The following is a 19,841-nucleotide window of genomic DNA, read 5'->3' as shown; positions in this document are numbered from 1 at the left end:
TCTTGGATTTTATGTTTATTTTTCTTAAAGCCTCTAGTGTGTGGTATGTTGATAGGATTATAAATAGCGTATAGATTGCTTCGCACTCATGATAACGTCAGTCTGGATTGATTATTTTCTGCATGAGCAAATAGAAAACCGTTACATGACCGCATGTAATTATAGTGTCCTTTCAGTCGACGATATTTAATTCTCATCTAATAGTTCGTGACAGTTTACAGTTTACTATATTTGTTTGATGGAAGGTTTTTTTTCCAGTACGGAACATTATTCCAATATCTAAAATATAATACTTATGGTTATGTAAATAAAATTCCATGATCATCTACTTAAGTTACGCAAGAAATAAAACCTATGGCATACTATTATAAAAATATGAAGGCATATTTAATGCATTCAAATTCAAAATATTGGTGATGATTTGAATTCCAAATGAAAATAAAATCTAAAAATATTACATATACCCTAAAACCTTTCATTAAGTGCTGCATGCGAATGGCTGACGTATTATTACATTAAATGGCAGATGAATAATTGTGGAAGCACTTTTATTCAGATGAAATCTTTATTTATGGTAAAACTACTTTGTTTTATTTGGTACATCCTATTTGTGTGCCACAATTTAACGCTTTTTTGATAGCAGGGCCACTGTTCCCATTGCATATGGAAAGCGTTTCTGTCTCAAGTGATTCATTTCAGTATTCTTGTAGATTTTGATAAGACTTATTTGAAATGTGACGCTGAAGTAATGGAGGTCTCGGTCCTTAGTAACAAGGACCAATTAAAAAACGTCTCGAAACTCGTGGTAACATTTACTGGTAAGTCCGAGATCAAAACTCGCCTGTGCTCAGTATGCTATGGGAATTGCCTGATCAACGAGCGGCCGGCGGCGTCGCACGCGCACCTCGCACGCGACTCGCGCATTCTCTATTCAAGCAAAACTAGATGGAATCAACGCGTTATCTGTCAATCAATTTTGCTTATAATGTATGCCATATAGATTAAGAGTAGATTTAATAAAAATAATAATAAAAGAAAAGACATTATATTGAATTAAATTGGCTCGCTGTCTGTTATTTATAGAGGTAGATATGTATTGCCCTTTTATTTTTGAGACCCCAGCTATAACAGCATTATCATTATCAACAAAAATAAAAACATGATCGACATATTTGACTTTTTAACCAATTTGTTAGGAAGATAACATCAATTCAGCTCTATTATTTAGCTAGGCAATAGTGTGAGATGATCACAAGTTTACTACTTAAGCCCTCCCTTTTTTTAATTTATTAGTGTCTGGAATTAAACCTCGAAGGTTCGACGATGACACCGCTGCTAACCACAACATGGTCACCATTTCACAACCTTACCTACCTCTACTGTGCATGTCTCGCGGAAACCGCACTGAAAATTTTATTGTCTACAAGCATGAACCTAGGCTTGAGATTGTTATTTAAAATTCATAGCATTCCATGAAATACAATAGCTCGTAAAATGAGTTGTCTGACTTCCATCTAAAATACTGCGCAATGCAATATTTTTTTTTATAATGATGCCTATTCCCTTAACCAAGAATATTAATACGAATATTTATTATCTTAAGAAGCTCATTTCTTATTGGTTTGTATAGTTCAAGTTCACACACAATTACATGCATGCACGCTTGTGATTTTGACCGTTTAGAAAGTGAATAAAGGTTAATTTCAATATTATAATAATTCACACAAATATTGAATTAGTGTTCGTGACGAATAAAACGGTTTCAGAATATTCGTATAATGAGAACACGCTATGAGAAAGAAAAACAGTTAATGCAACGCAAACATATAATTTGATTCCTATTATTTCGCTACCTTGTTTTGTAAACTTATTTAGTTAACAAGAAATCAGTTTCGTGATAAATAATTGATAGTTTTTAGGTGAGAAGTTTTCTTTAATTGACAACAAAACATTCTTTAGAGATATCTTGTATGTTTTCAAATTAAAATAGTAAAATTACCGGCAATTACCTATTGATATAAGTACGAGTACATATATAGTACCTATAAATCATTTGAAGGAATGTTAATGAAACGAAAACGACTTCTACTTTGAGAGTGCCACGATTTTAGAATAGCATTATACACATTACACACATAAGATCTATAAATGTATGCTTCTGCAAACTTTCTTATACATAATGCATGTCATAAAACTCATAAACAATGGACAATCATTGAATTTAGAATTTGAAGAGCGTTTCGCAACGTAAGGAAATGTGCTTTTATTTGTAACATCACGTCCGAAGATATGCTTGACATGGTCGACTCGCTTTCTACTAGAGGACATCATGTCCAGTTAAGGTCTCACAAAAAGACGATCGACATTCGTGAAACCCTCGAAGGTTTGTCGTTTTATCTGATCGAAATCATGCGCAACTAGAAGGTTTATTACTTTGACGCATCATTGTTTCTGACAAAACCCTTTTTTGTTTCTTTGTTCTTACTCATCTGTGTTACATTTACATAAAACTATGAGACAATTGACTGAGGCAATGAATATTCGTTTCAATCTCTCCTGTGGAAGTAAAAACAAGCGTTAACATAGTTTAAACCGGGCTGGTTATTTGCATTGTGTAGATCTCTTGTTTATTATTACGCGTGGGAAGACGGCCTTACAATGTCAAGAATTATTTCCTCTATATGCAACAGAGTTACATAAGTACCCTATTAATAGCCACTAACAGGTAATCCAACTATGTGCATTTTTCTTTTAGAAAATGTTTCGTGCCGATGCAAATATGTATAAAAAGGCAAAAAATTGTTAGTCTACTTACCCCTATGTGACTTGAAAAATGTAGTCTTAAGTGTTGAGATTAAGTACATAGATTACTCGTGAACCTACGAGTAGGTCACATCGCAACACGTACCGTCGAGAGAATGTATGTTGCCTTGTTATTTTAATTTCTGCATGCTCGCTAAATATTTAATTAAAGCGGAACTTTTGTTGTACCTTTTCTTTTAATGTATAAATTTGAACACTCCATATACAGTTAGCCTGTACTGCGCATAGTTAGATATTCAAATGTAATGTAGGTATGTGGTTATCTTGTAATTTAGTCCGTTTTTGTCTGGCTTGGCAAATCAAATGTCTATAGCAAGCGCGTTTTAGACCGATAATGATGATTATGATAAAGTGTGGGAGAAAATCGGAAGTACCGGTTTCGGCTTAAGCCTCCAAGGCAAATAAAAACTTGATTTATCACGGGATGACTTAATACATGTGACCAGTAACCATTAGTTTGGTGTTCTACGTACACATTACAGTGGTGTGGGCAAGCCGAAATTACATAGTAACGCCATTTTGGTTTTTGTAGCGGCTCAGCCTAAGTTCATGAGTGCGTCCCGTCCTAAATAATTTGTGTGAATATTTTTGCTTTTTTTTTAGATTTTTTGTGATGCAATATTTCATAATATAGTGGCTATTTAGTATTTTAAGAGCGAGTATTTAAATCAATATAATAGATATTTTAGTTTATATGGGTTACTTTATTTTCTTTATGTCCTTATTAATTATTACATATATTTCTTAGAACTTACATTAACTACACGCGACGGATTTGCTACGCGCGTTGTAGCAAACGGACGAAGCAAAAAGCCCGTAATCCGATTCTGTTTTATCAATATGATATGGTTATTATCTTATTTTGATACGACCTTGACCGTGAGTACCAGCGTTAGTGGCTCACGGTGATTGGTGCTGACGAAATGCAATCAGAGTCGTCTTATGAGGCATTTCGCTTGCACTTCAATAAGTGACAATGTGCGCGTGAGATGGCTCATGATGATACCTTGAGTCGTATCATCATCCTATGAAAAGGAGATAACAACCATATAAAACATATTTAATTGTTAGAGCAGAATCGGTCTCCTGGACTGTTATCTATCCTTAATTCATTATACTTTGCTTACATTATACGACATATTAATATTAGGTGTTGAGCACATTAGGGTCAATCAACTTCTTGTTGATTTTCTGTACTGCTGTCCGAGGAGCAACTGTGACATAGTTTCTTACAAAAATAGTTTATGTACTTTCTTTAAAAATAGCCTATCATCATGATTTCATGTAGAAGGTAATTCATCAAATCAAATCGTCAAATTGATAAGAGCTCCATGAACAAAGTTTTGTACGGAGTTCTAAAAATGACAATATATAAACGAAACTCTAGTTAAAATCTTTTGATACAACAAAACCATTCAATATATTTACAACGTACCATTAATAACGAAAATATTAATAACATGGCTTCTAATATATCTTTATCAGCACAGTTTTCGCTCCCGTACGCTATTTATCACCATTAGATCAGCCATTACTCGCCGGCTCGGCTTGCCGCGCGTGGTGAAGAAATTATTGTTGGCTGACTGTTATTTTGATATAGTATCTAAGTTAGTTACTACAAGGGCTTATTGATATTAATATCAAAATTGGTCAAGTAGCCAAAAGTTAGTAACGTGTAATTGTTAACATATTTTTTATGGAAGGTAGAGGCAATTTTCTCTAATACTCTCTCTAATACTCACAAGTATTACATACTTGTCTTTTTAAACTGGCTGATTCTTAACAGATTAAAACAAAGTTTTAGTGGTTGTTTTCACATTCGAATACTTATTGTAAAAAGATCGAGGTCGAGTTAGATTTTATCAAGATTTGCCACTTTTTTTAATCGGTTTTCATGACGACGATAATAACATTTTAACTCGAGTAAAGCGGTTAAAATGCTCGTAAATTCAACCATTTACCGAGTCCATACCGAGTCATCAGGTGCAAGTTTGGTTCGTGCGCGATATATCGTTCTCTTTTATATTATTTATGACTTTATTGAGCGCCAATAAAGACATTGTCGTTAAGGAGAGATTTTATACAAACCTGCTACGGCGTAACATTATAAAGACCACAGTGTGCATATATACCCAGCTGCAAAAGACCATGGCCACTTTATTAATGAATTTCATTCATAATAGCTGAAATTGTATTGACATATAAAACTCCACCAAAAAGCTCTATATGAAGCAAATCGAGTGACAATTATTATCTTTTGTTACAGCACAAGCGAGCTAGTGGCGCTGATCGCGGTGTCGTGCACGTTATTCCTGTTCCTACACACGCGGGACCTGAGCACCAAGTTGCGCCGCATGGAGGGCAGGCTCAACGATGACGTGACTGCCTTCAACCACCTCACTGACAGTAAGTGTTACAGCACCAGCGAGCTAGTGGCGCTGATCGCGGTGTCGTGCACGTTGTTCCTGTTCCTACACACGCGGGACCTGAGCACCAAGTTGCGCCGCATGGAGGGCAGGCTCAACGATGACGTGACTGCCTTCAACCACCTCACTGACAGTAAGTGTTACAGCACCAGCGAGCTAGTGGCGCTGATCGCGGTGTCGTGCACGTTGTTCCTGTTCCTACACACGCGGGACCTGAGCACCAAGTTGCGCCGCATGGAGGGCAGGCTCAACGATGACGTGACTGCCTTCAACCACCTCACTGACAGTAAGTGTTACAGCACCAGCGAGCTAGTGGCGCTGATCGCGGTGTCGTGCACGTTGTTCCTGTTCCTACACACGCGGGACCTGAGCACCAAGTTGCGCCGCATGGAGGGCAGGCTCAACGATGACGTGACTGCCTTCAACCACCTCACTGACAGTAAGTGTTACAGCACCAGCGAGCTAGTGGCGCTGATCGCGGTGTCGTGCACGTTGTTCCTGTTCCTACACACGCGGGACCTGAGCACCAAGTTGCGCCGCATGGAGGGCAGGCTCAACGATGACGTGACTGCCTTCAACCACCTCACTGACAGTAAGTGTTACAGCACCAGCGAGCTAGTGGCGCTGATCGCGGTGTCGTGCACGTTGTTCCTGTTCCTACACACGCGGGACCTGAGCACCAAGTTGCGCCGCATGGAGGGCAGGCTCAACGATGACGTGACTGCCTTCAACCACCTCACTGACAGTAAGTGTTACAGCACCAGCGAGCTAGTGGCGCTGATCGCGGTGTCGTGCACGTTGTTCCTGTTCCTACACACGCGGGACCTGAGCACCAAGTTGCGCCGCATGGAGGGCAGGCTCAACGATGACGTGACTGCCTTCAACCACCTCACTGACAGTAAGTGTTACAGCACCAGCGAGCTAGTGGCGCTGATCGCGGTGTCGTGCACGTTGTTCCTGTTCCTACACACGCGGGACCTGAGCACCAAGTTGCGCCGCATGGAGGGCAGGCTCAACGATGACGTGACTGCCTTCAACCACCTCACTGACAGTAAGTGTTACAGCACCAGCGAGCTAGTGACGCTGATCGCGGTGTCGTGCACGTTGTTTCTGTTCCTACACACGCGTTCACTATTCAAATTTTTAACAAACTCGTAATTTCCTTAAGTATACGTAGAACTTCTTAATTAGTCTTATTAATATATAATATAAAACAAACATTCATACGTTTGATATGATTGTCCTACGATGTTTTCCATACAGATCATATTCTTCCTATCGCGTTGCTTTATTGCCTAGCCAGTTAATTTACCTAATAAAAAAATAAAAAACAATCATACATATTTTTATTTATACAGTATTAACATACGGCTATTGTTACAAAAACATAGCAAAAAGTTGAATATAATTAAGCAGCAATAAACCCATCCTGGATGTGCTCTATCTTGATCTTTTATTTTATGGCCCGAATTAAATGGGCAGTTAAATATCTTAAGTCGATTAATACGACTAAACTATTTTAGTGAGTCGCCGAGCGATGTTTCATTGACCGTGTCGGCAATTAAAGACGAGGATAATTGAAAACTAAAGAAACGTTTAAAAAAAGAAACGCAAACATTCAAATACTTATCAGTCTCAGTTAGGAACACATATACAGGTTGGTAGGTAGGTACTTATTTAAATGAACAATCATTAAATTCATATAAAGCGTCAATATCATCAATATAATAATCAGCATCATAAATAACTAAGCGGACGGGGAGTTTAAATTTATCGAAATTAAAATATTTTTACACGCTTTTATTTAACTTGCAAGTTCAATTTGACTCACGGCCCGGTTTCCGATGTAGCTGAAAATTTGCATACCTGTATGTAAATTGGATGACAAAAAAATGTTTTTTTTTTGATTAAGAGAGTATAAATGTGTGTGCAGATTATTTTGAACGCCTCACCCGCTCAGCTACTTCTGCTCATTACAGTAAATATTGCCTAAAGCCTCATATCATGATACATGCCATTTAAATCCATGACCCTAAAAACCATATTGGTTCGTTCGTATTTCAATTCTTTATTTCCTTATGTATTTTGCCACCCTGTATATGGAACTTCATAGTATCTCGCTGACAGCGCGTGTAATCAGAAGCAACGGCCAATCAAAGCACATTAATTAGGTACTCCGGCGCTTCAGTCTCGCATTCCACAGTGCCATGCCATGATACTGGCACTTAAATTAAGTTCAGTTGGAAATCGTGTGTACTTGCAATATATCTCATTCACGCTCTACTGAATAATATTCGTAGCTTTCTACCTGATTACATATACGTACTTCCGTAATATAATAAGTACAGAGCAGGTATAATCTAACAAATTTTATTTTATATTAGTCTATTCATTGATCAAATATTTATTTCTATGAAGATCACAAATCGTTAAACAAATGAATCCATTAGTATATTTTCTGCTTTGACTTACTGTAGACTGCCGGGTGAATTAGTGTCGTGCGGACACTTTTTGAGAAGCTAGTGCCTACGCCAATTTTTGACAATACACAGCAGGGGGCCTAGCCAAGATGACAATCACTCTTCCTTATTAGTGCGAGAGAGAGGCGTTTCGTTCGCTACGGCGCAAACGATTGTCATTTTGGCGAGGCCTCTTGAGAAGACTACGGGCTCAAGGATAAAACCGTGCAATGTAACATACTCATATCACAACGAAATCTACTTTATATATGTCGCGTTACCTATCGGAAGCACATTGATATGCAGCAATCTGACAGTTCCAGATGCATATAATGTTCATGTTGCCACTGATAAAACTTTCCCGCTATGATAAGATACCGTCAAGCTCTGGAGCTCGTCCAAACTTTCACTGGAGCCCGCCAAGAGTTCACTGAATCACTTGGATACCGTTCACTGACTTGTATTGTCGTTAACTTTTTGCCCCGGGCCCTGGGAACTGCGGTTATGCCGCCAGACGGTTTTTATTACAAAACAATTGATTTGCTACACCATCTTATACAATACCATTGACACCTAAACAGTAATTTTTAGTGATATTTATTACCCACTGTAGTGTCGTAACGTGTTGGAATTGTTTTTAGCCGCTACCGATCTGACACGAATACTTACCGCATTTGCTAATGAACCCATAATACTATGGAAAGTGTACTGTACTAGGCTTGCGTCTGACACTTGTCTTGCCTTTTCCTGTGATGAAAAGCGTCAGTCTAAGCACTTTATTTACATATTAATATGTAGTATGTCAATTCAGTATGCATTGTATTGGCTGCGAAGCGAAGCTTTGCTGTCAACACAGATAATTCGTTCGTATACGCTGACTATAAACGATCACCAAAGTGCATGTGTTTTAGAGTTGCCCATATTCTTTTGTTTACCACTTCGGTGGCAAACAAGTATACGGCCAGCATGAAAATAAACAGTTACCATAGCCTATGGACTCCTGCAACTCCAGGGATTACACGTTAATAACAACCCAGCTACCTACGTGATGTTATAGTTATAGGGGTGTCGGTGCTCATAAGCTCATAACTTATTGTATCTACTCAGTTACCCTGGTGGAATATGTACGCATTTTGCAATTCCTTAAATAGTTCTCGGAGTGTCCCGATGCTATACAGGAGAATATATGAATTCTAACCATTAACTATGCCGGCATAAACAGTTACCAGTTTAACAAACTGCTCCACAAAATGCTTGTATATCATTATTGTCGGTGCCTGTTTAATTAACGCTGGGTACAGCTACGCTACGAATACGGGCGTACTAATAGGGTGAGGTACCGAAAGGCGCCCGCAGCGACTGACGGTGCACCGCCAGTCCGCCAAGTTCCAATCCCACTTCCTTATTGAGCGCTCTCGGTTGCCATTGATTGGAAAATGCTCTATTTCTGCCGCAAGTGTGCAAATAAAACGCAACATAAGGAAATAGATCTCTGCATTGCGGTGGAGTATATCAATCGAGCGAGATACAGTTACGTACAAGTTGAACTTTGATTTGAACAAAATTATGATCTCTGCCTGGCTGTAACAAATATTAGTTATTATAAGTATAGTAACATAGTTTAAGCATTTTATAGCCGGGGCTTGCAGTAGAACGGCAATTATTGACGAGATTGTAGGTTCGTAGAGATACGTGCAATATAGTCCGGTAAATTACCCCTTTTTGTGATGATTATCTATCATTGGATTGCATAACACGGGTCATTTGGATAATACATGCGTATAAATTTCACATAGTCATGTGAAATAGAAAATATTGCTTGTTTGAAAATCGTCGACCGATACAAATGACCATTGAACCACGTCATCAATATCTTTTAATTGACAAACACAACTTACTACTAGCAAAACTGAAAGTACAGTAATTTAATTGTAAAAAAAAAATTTGATATATTTTGTTTGGTTGTTTATTTAGTCACCTGCAATAATTTACGGGGTGAATATATAGGTCATACTGAGCAACTTTTATTATGGGACTAACCCCGAAATTCCGAAAAAAAATTTACTCTCCCATAGAAAATTCCGTTAATTTCAAGGGTGCATTCCTGAGCTTAAATTAAGTAACTTTCTCAAAGACACCGGTATTCTAATTCACTCCATTTCGGAGATAATCAATATTTTACGAGTGTGTACACTTACCTTAGGGCCTGTTCACATATTGATTAGTGTTTAGTACGGGTTAATACATTTGCTACTAAACGTAAGTACTATCTCGGACGAATGATGTTCGAAATGACATTGACATGTCACAGTTTTCAATTGTTTGGTTGAGATAAATGTAATGCCCGTGCAACAACGACGCTATTTGCAACATTTAATTACATTTTATAACAAAAAAAATAAAAAAATAATTTTCTTTTTTTTTTTAATTTTTCCTTAAACGTACTTACCAATACCCCAAAGTTAACGGAATTCAATAAAAACACGGTGTATATTAACTCCGTAAATTACTGCAGGTGACTGAATAAATACTTATACTACTATGCAAATTCCTGGAGGCATTCAGCTCCTTTTCTTAATTAATGACAGCTTCAGCATCAAAAAGACAATGATATCGGTGTAACTCTACTTACCTAATTCTATTAAAACTAGTAGCTCTGTGAGCTGTAGACCTTGCTCCCGATAAGATTGATAAGCTTAAAACATGTAAAAAAAAAACTTTTTAAAGTAATTATTTTATCACAGCGCACTCACAGTGGTCTTAAGTGCCATAGATGCTAATGGTACTTAAGTCATTTATGCCAATTTCCACCATTTGAACATTTACAAAAAAAAAACGAAACGACACAAAAAATATGTAGTCCAGTAAATACGACAGCACATTGTCCGAGTCAAAACGGGGACCTTCGCTACTCTTCGGTCAATTACTCAATTTTGAAGTGGACAACGTAGACCTCTTTACAACGTTGCGATAAGGCGGTCGTGTCACAAGATTTTCGATTTGTCACAAGATCTAAATATTAAAATACAATGTGGAATTCCTTCCCTTTTGCGTGTTTACTAAAGAAAACTATCCCATGTTTTAATCATAAATAAAACTAGACTCGCAAAGTCATGTCAGCCCTCAAAAATAATGCAGGCCGCGCGGGAATGTATTTATGGACGAACGTGTAATAAATGCGCTCGCGGACAGATCTTGACGTTGGAGCAAAAAGATGACTCCTCTTGGATCTAGATTATTATTCGATAATTCGTATTTACTAAAAAGTAATCAAAAAGCTGCTTCTATTTTTGCTACGTCTGTACTTATATTTTTTGACTAACTTACTTTAAAAAATCGGACAAATGCGAGTCGGACTCGCCCGCCGAGGGTTCCGTTCTTTTTAGTATTTGTTGTTATAGCGGCAACAGAAATACATCATCTGTGAAAATTTCAGCTATCATGGTTCATAAGCTACATCCTGGTGACAGACGGACGGACAGCGGAGTCATAGTAATAGGTCCCGTTTTACCCTTTGAGTATGGAACCCTAAAAATACACCCTGTTACATGGCAGTCTCGAGTTAAAAAAAATATCGTAATATTTTTTAGGGTCGTAATCACCATCATCGTAAAATAAATAGCTTGTAAATTATATGGGTACGAGGTTAACTGAAAGAAAACAATACACTTAGTCGGTAGTAAAAAGTGCAAGTGCATAACCAATTAAGAACTAACCACTACTTGGAAATTGTGTTTTAGTTATTATAATAATGAATTCTACTGGCTAGAAAGCAAATTAAAAACTGTTTTAATTAAATGCATCATCTTGATGTTATCTTTGTATCAAATTGAAAAATCAAGTTTAATTAATTGACACTAACTCGTTTGTAAGTAAATAAAACCGCTGGTGACATGTAAAAGTACTTTTTCACCACACCTGCTGGTAAAGGCTCTATTACTCTCTTGATACTTCAAAAACTGATGAGAAAGTTGCAGTTTGTCCACAAGAGTGGCAATAGTTATTTGTTTTACACGGGGGCAAAGTTGATGTTTAACAGCTCGTGCTAATATTGATACCCGAACAAGTGAAACATTCCAAAATTGAATTGATCGTAGAAGTGTTATCTTGAGTGTTGCGAGGGTTTCAAGGCACGAGGGTTAAACAAACCTTGCCTCCGAGTGGACCACACAATTTTTCACCACACCAATGCGAGGAAAATACTAACTATGAAATACCAAAAAATCAAACCAAAGCAAATCCAAATGACCGTAATATAAAAAAAAAACATTCAAAATCATAATTTAAAAGTCAATTTTACTCGTACCAGCTAACTTAAGGAAACAACTCAAAATTTGCATTTGATTACTTTGCTCCACATGTGGATAAAATGTAACTTTCTCATAAATTTTTGAACAATCAAGAGGACCTTTACCAGTTGATGTGGTGAAAAATAATTTAATGCACATTTTGAGTGTTTTCCTCTTTTGGCTTGGCTGATGGAATTGATTTTAAAGTGATGATTTTGGGATTATGAATAGCGTAAATTTAAATTTAATTTGCAACATATATTTTCCTACAGTATTTTCCTCGTGTTGATATGATGCAAAATGTTGTTTCACTCGGTGGCAAAGATTGTGAAATCCTCGGAACGCTCAAGAAATTTTCGAACCACGAGCGTAGCGTGTCTTTTATTGCTCGGGTATCAATATTAGTACCACCCCCTTGTAAAACAAATAACTATTTCACCGCACCAGCTCGTAAAGGATCTCTTTATTCTACAAGTAGGTAGAAACGTAAGACGAGAAAGTAACATTTAATCTACAAGAGTGACAAAGTAATTTCATACAAATTTTGAGTTGTTTCCTCGTGTTAGCAGGTGGAATTGACTTTGTGATGATTTTGATTGATAAATGTTTAATCGCGTTTCTTTGAATGATAAATATTTGTAATGTTTTACAGTTAGTATTCCTCGCGTTGGTTTTTGTTTTAATTGGTTGAAAATTTTGTTTAACCCTCGTGAAAACCTTCCCAACGCTCAATTTTGGAATCTTTCGCTCGCTTCGCTACCAATATTACCTATATCGGTATGAATATCAGAGATTAATATCAAGTTAAAGAATAACTTTGCCCCTTTGTAAAACTAATAACTATTTTTGGGAACAACCTTCTTTGCGTAGTCCGACCATTTTGCCGTGGCTCGGTGAACGAGCATGGGGTCCTCTCGATATCGACCTTATCACAAGAATCGCAGGGTGCCGTAGCTTATTAGTACGTACTGCAAGTTTTTTTTAGGTAGATCTTGCAACTGTAGTTTAAGTGACATTTAAACCTTTACATTTTGGCGGAAGTGATAAGATTAATAGTACCTAGGTATCTAAAGGGAGCGAGCCCGTGCGTGCCCACGCCACGCCAGTCCCGTTACCGCGCACGGTGTCCATGCGCAAGAGATTAGGATTTATTGTCCGGTGCATTATGGAGCGGACCACATTGTCGAGCCGCGAATAATCGCAGTCTCGCATCCGTCCTAATCAAAATACTTTAGAAGCGAGCATTTGATGTCCACTCTATGATTGTTAGATGGTTTTTTTTTCTATTATATTTTGTTCTTACAAAACAGTAAGCTTACCTTCAGCGTTTATGTATATAAAAAGTACAACATATTTGTATGTTGTTATATGGCAGCTGTAAATTCCTATCTCCAAAAGGCAGCATACTGCGATACGTTGACCTCGCACTCGACTAAGCTATAAACTATGTCTTCCCTGTATCCGCATTATTCTAAGCATTATTACAAAAGGAGAAACAAACAAAAGGGCCGGAAAATAGCCATATTGTATTGGTGCAGTGCTTGCGCCCGCGGCGGCCGGCATTGAACCACGCTCAAGAATATCATTCCCATCGCTAAGGTACAGAGCACGGTAAGGTAAAGGGCATCTTCCGAACCGATATAATAAGTGAGAACCCCATACTATATCATAGTACGATTACGCAAAGTTCTTAAACCCAAAATACACGTTGGTTTTATCTTGGTGATTCTACAGGACACAATTATGAATACATAATAAGATAGAGGAAGCAAGTTTCTGAGGAGAAATTTTTTTGTATGCGGTAAGATTGTTTGTGAGTCTTGACCTCTTCCTGAAGTTGTCACAATCTTTAGCAAACTTCCTCCAATAGAGAATATTACGCAAAACTCTGCGTAGAGAATGCCACTACAATATACTGAGGGCCTACCGCGAAATACAAAAAATTAAATTTCGTTATCTGCCTCTTACTTGCATATTCGAGCGATATAGAAGCAAATAACGAAATTTCGATTTTCGCGTTTTGTCGATAGGCTCTCTGTAAACAAACTGCGTTGATGACATTTCATAGTGAAAACTGTTCAAAAGGCATATTTAGTATGTATAATAAGTTACTCTATGGTTTACAATATGTTCTCGTACTCTGATGGCATAACATTGCAGTAATACCCCTATTGGTGTACTTCCTCATCTTTCTAAGGCCTACCTCTTGATCTTTTCTGTGATGGCTTGTGGCGTCTTTTTCATAATTTTTGCATCTGTCATATCATATGGGAAGCGAATCTGTAGATGCGTCACAGTTACAGCCCTACATGTATTTCGAGTTTTATAGATAACGGTCACTTTAGGCTGTTTTTCTAAGAGCTCGACGGGCCTACGCTCACGCCACTGTTCTGAATACATCTCAAGATCACCATGGAGTTCCGAGTCTACACGATCTAACGACGTAACATTGTCACGATGTTAAGGTCATTACTAATTCACATAATGAGGAAGGCTGTGAATCTTCAGATGTATTATTCGACTTCTTTGATGATAGACCTGGCGACTTGGCTGTTTTATTTTAGTAGTGGACGGTAATTGACGGTTTCGCTGGCGGACTGTACAATTTTGCTATTTAAAAAACATTAGGAGAAATGTAATTAATATGATAATAAGATTATCTGCTGTATTGTATTTTTCCAAGACAGTAATGCGAATTAAGTCTTACAAATATAATATGTATAGTATTATGTGATGTCACCAGTTGCCAATACACAAAGTCGCACACGGCTTAAGGCCATAACCAACTCATTGACATAAAGCGGAAGAGAAGCGAATCTTCAGTGTCGAAATGATCCCTAATTAGTTATTTTATCATTTTTGTTCGTGTACTTCGTCATTATGTTAAATAGAGATCTTTAATTAAGGCCATGTTGTTTTTGTTACTGTCAGTGTTATTGTTGTTAAGATCACACGATTTTCTTTATCCGACCTAACGAGGATACCGTGTTATTTTTCACATGCCATATCCGGTATAGGCGGCACACAATACTTAGTGTTCCAAGGACCATTAGGGCTACGGGGAACGAGCCGCGACTTTCGCGGTTACTGTAATTGAGTGTCTAATCTCACCTGGAAAATAAATAAAACCCCTTGCGATAGAAAGCTCAGAAATAGAGCAATTACTTTCAAAGTGAACGGTCCTGTTCATTGTTGGAGAGTTATTACATTTTCTTTCTGAAAATACTGCGCACATTCCTTATAAATAAGATCAGAAAGCGTCCGCATAATATTCCATATTATGATGAAGCACGTGCAATGAATGTGAGTGCTACACGGGCGATGCAACACTTGATGAATTACTTCATTTAGTGAGGTGGAGAAAGTCTTATCTGACATGTTAATCTGATATGACATCAGATGTTGTAAATCAAACTGAATAGCTCTGAATGATGAAATGAAATTATGAAAGTGCATACTATTTTTTACATAATCAGTTTAATAAGCATTAGAATGGATATATAACTGTTTTATGCCAATACTGGTTATAAAAAATGATTTATTACATTGGAGGGAAATTTACTTCATCAAATCACCTAAATATCAAGAGCTTTTATTTTTTTTAACTATTATTGGGGATTTGATTCAATTAGTTAACATTAACTGTCAGTTTTGTGTATTTTTTTTGCATTTGACATAGTTCGTAAGTGTTAAGAAAGTTGTCAACCGTTCGTTTTAAATATCATCTACATTTTAACATGAAAATGCCCAGTAAAATGGCAAAAAAAACTTTAGATCGCTTAAATATTGTGAAATCGATAAATTTTATTTTGCATCGGTCTATGATTTTATTGACGGGCATTTTATTCGCGGTAGTTTCTTTCTAAAACTATTTCTATGAATACATATGCTTTGAGCTTCAGTACGATCTCGATGAATTGTTTGCAATTTTGCATAAGCTCCGTCTCGCCCGCAAGCTAATGTCAACTAGGGAGCACAGCGAACTATCTCAACATGTAAACTGATGTAGTCCTTCCCATTGTACATAGAGAGCGGTCGTTGCCCGTGGCCGGCACGGCCCGGGCCCCGGAGCCCCAGGGCCGGGCCTGGACCCGGAAAGCTCGTGACTCTGTTATCTGCTGCCATGGCGATGACATCTAGACAAGACGGCTCCGTATTAGGCGCATTTGAATACAACTGAGATTGATTTCCAATCTATGTAGTGATGCCTGGGAATGTGAAATAACAGTGTTATTTAAGGTTATTCCTAGAAATATATTAAGGCTTGTGGTAATCCCACGATGGCTGACCCTAGAGCTTTTTAGTAAAAAAGTGAGAACATTTCGGTTACTAAATATGTGTACGAGTAAAATATTAATATTTCCTAAACTGTTTTACTATTGGGAGCGTGCACGACTGTCACGCAACCTAGTGTCCGCAAGTCTAGGGGAAAACGTCAATTCTCTACATCTTATAAAACTACTCCAAAACTAGAAACTACTGAACAGATTTTCATACGACTTTCATACGACTGATTCTTGAGGAAGGCTTAAGTATACAACTTGTTAAGGTTTTGTGTAAATTGTTTGAAATATAACGATGTTGTCGGAACAAAATCACGCTGGCTAGGAGCTTTAATCGAAAACACTGCCTAATCCGTTTGAGCTATAACAACACAATGTATGGTGGGGTTGTTTCTCATTCATAGGTCTACAAAAAAGTCCGCGATGTTAAATGTCTATCTTTTAAGGATAACTTACTATATCCATTCTTAACTTCTAGAAAAAGATCACGTAATAGGTATGTGGCATTTGCAAAGCTATTTACATGGATACATTATTAACAATTATCAAAATAAATATGTTTAGTTATACTTAACAATAAACCCGTCACCCAAAATCGTAGAAGAAACACTAATATAGCGCCCTCACCTGCCTGCAAGTCCGTTTTTGCAAAAAGACAGTTCTCATACCAATCCGCTTATCTGTACAATAAAGTTAACACGGAAACAAATATATACCCGATGACATTTTTTGATTGTAGAAAAAACCTTATGCAGTGGCTTAAAAATCTAAACTATGATGAAACAGAGGCTTTACTACAAGGACACGTTATACGCTTTTCAAAATAAACAATTATCCAACAATCTCTCACGCACACACACACACACACATCCGCACACGCACACGCACGCACGCACGCACGCACGCGCGCGCACACACACACACACACACACACACACACACACACACATGTAATGTGAAATTGTCATTATGCACTATGAATTTCAGTTTGCAAATATGTACCTAGTTTATTTAGGAAACAGTTATTGTAAACCTCAAACGGAAGAGCGGGGTTTCCTGACACAGATGTATATATTCATCTACTAGGAAACTCCAGCCATTATATTATAATTGTAATTTATTTGTTACCCAAATAAACATTTTTCATTTTCATTTTTTTTTTTCAGTTATATTAAGCATTTCATACAGATTACAATGATCCCTTACACCATACAATTTAAATGAATATTTCAGGAGTAATCGTAAATCAAAGTTTCATTTCGAGCCATATAATTGTACGAAATGTTAAAGACGCTATCCGCAGTTAGTTCAAATTTTTACCACCTTATGCGCTGGGATCGCTTTACTTACCCCCACCATGCACTTCGCACGGTCCCAATAGGTACTTACAAACATATGTATACACGACCTTATTATACATATTTTGGCACTTTATCGTCCGTATCTATATTTATTTATTAATGTTTTTTAAACTTTATTGCAAAAATAAATAAAAAATTACAAAATGGGAACTAAACGCCTAAAGCCATTCTCTATCTTCAGTGACGTTTTTTTGAAATTTGTTGCTATTCGTTTCTGAATAAACAATGGCTTGTATTTTGTCATGCAGAGTAAAAACACAAGATTACCCTTAATATTGGTTCATACCATAAAATTATTTCGCGCATGCGCCGAAGGCAAAATGCACGAACCAACCTATGACTCCCATTGAAACTGAATATTAATTCATATGTCAAATTCTCATTACAGAATACCCCCCGGTTATTACTGGATGTTGGGTCTCAAGTTGTCACAGTATGAAATGAACCACGTATATCCGATGTTAGAATTACCTGTGAACATTACCGACGTGCAGCCAGTGGTCGCAGTACGGTACTCGGCTGCGACCAGTCACGCCTCTAAATGTCATTACCGTGGCATAGAGCACTCCCGTGAAATCTCTCACCGCAACGCTGTTTCTCTGTAGTACGTGCGGCGGCGGCGCAGATCATTCTTGGAAATTCACGTTTTTGCTGGTCAAAGTGACGCTTAGTTGGTTTTATTGTAGAAATGTTCGTGTCAACCAGTACGACACATCAGATGTCGCAGGTTTCACAAGCACGTACATAAAAATGAGAGAATAACTAACTGTTTAAATATTGAGCTTAACGCGGAAAGTATTAAGCTTCAAATGTTTGTTTCTTATTAACATGTTTATCGTTTTCCTAGAAAGTCCAATAAGATGTAATAATTGACTCGTCGCAGTAATTATATAATGACATCTCTGTACGACTTCTACCGATCCTACGGTAAAGTTTATTGGCTATAAAGTTGAGTTGAAATGAGCTAGGCGATGTTTGCCGTAAGTAGGTAGTTTATAATCCTAATGGGTTTCTATCGCTTAGGTAGTGGTAGGGGATAGGCTGGCGTACCACTTGTAGCTCGTTAGCTGTCCCTTGTTATCAGTTAACCTGGCGAACTTGCAGTGTTTCCGTGTACACTCGTTATTGGAAATCTCGAAACTAAAATGGAATCCAATTGGGTATATTCTGCTACTACCTACTAGAAAATGAAATAAATAAATATAAATATTTTGGGACAATCTTACACAGCCCCTATATTAACCTAGCCTCAAACTAAGCAAAGCTTGTACTATGGGTACTAGGCGACGATATGCATACTTAAATAGATAAATACATACTTATATTTATACATAGAAAACACCCATCACTTATTAGAAATACCCGTGCTCATTACACAAATCAATGCCCTTACCGGGATTCGAACCCGGGACCATCAGCTTCATAGGTAGGATCACTACCCACTAGGTCAGATAGGTCGACTATAGTTATAAAGATGGGAGAATGGGTACACATACTGGATACTAGGCCTATGTGTATGTTCATGGGCTGAAATTAAAAAGAACCTGGTGTTAAAATCTATGAAGAATACCGAATTTACGTGTGTAGGTGGTGGTATGGCCAGTATTAATATGACGGTCATATCCCGAATTTTCCATTTTACTTTTCACTACAACTTCGTTCCCCTAGAAAGATGTTATCTATAACTTTTTTTTTTTCGAATAGATAAAACAAACCGCTGAAACTTTCGATACTTTTTACAATCGAGTCTAACTTCTATCTTATTTTAAAATAAAAACACTTTTATCGTAAATATATCAAATTACCTTGCCTTTCCGGCGAACATTATGTAAATGTGAGAAAAATTGTATAAAGACAACGTTGACAATGAACCGAGTCATTCTAAGGTGCAAATTGTTCAGAATAATGCGAACTACTCCCGGATAACCTTGCCATCCTCATATAAAATATTGGACCATTAAAACCCCATTAGGTCATTACTGACAGCGCCTGTTGAGCGCAGTTTTTACATAGCTGTCAGAAAAACATTTCCGCACGTATTACACTATGAAACACAATTAAACGTTTTTGCACAATTATTTCTACAGATATGCGACATTTAAACAGTAGTGTAATATGTCTAATTCAAAAGATGTGACATTCCTGAGTATAGAATTTTATTTATAATAAAACGTTATTAATTTACTATCTATTTCAGCAG

General features: G+C 37.3%; 1 protein-coding gene across 7 annotated transcripts in view; it reads left to right on the top strand.

Moving 5' to 3' along the window:
- LOC133523460 (heparan sulfate 2-O-sulfotransferase pipe) overlaps positions 1–19,841 on the top strand; it is a 94,073-nt gene that overhangs the window by 43,461 nt on the left and 30,771 nt on the right. For 6 of the 7 annotated variants that reach the window (XM_061859053.1, XM_061859052.1, XM_061859051.1 and 3 more), the window contains one exon: positions 5,090–6,300. In XM_061859053.1, the coding sequence (XP_061715037.1) occupies positions 5,178–6,300 (1,123 nt within the window). In that variant the 5' untranslated portion in view covers positions 5,090–5,177. The remainder of the gene's footprint in view (positions 1–5,089; positions 6,301–19,841) is intronic. The other variant, XM_061859054.1, reaches the window with a different exon arrangement.

This window comes from Cydia pomonella, chromosome 12, assembly GCF_033807575.1.
Source record: "Cydia pomonella isolate Wapato2018A chromosome 12, ilCydPomo1, whole genome shotgun sequence".
NCBI classification, from domain to species: Eukaryota; Metazoa; Arthropoda; class Insecta; order Lepidoptera; family Tortricidae; genus Cydia; species Cydia pomonella.
Note: the sequence above shows the minus strand (reverse complement) of the source record. Positions and strands in the feature narration are given on the sequence as shown.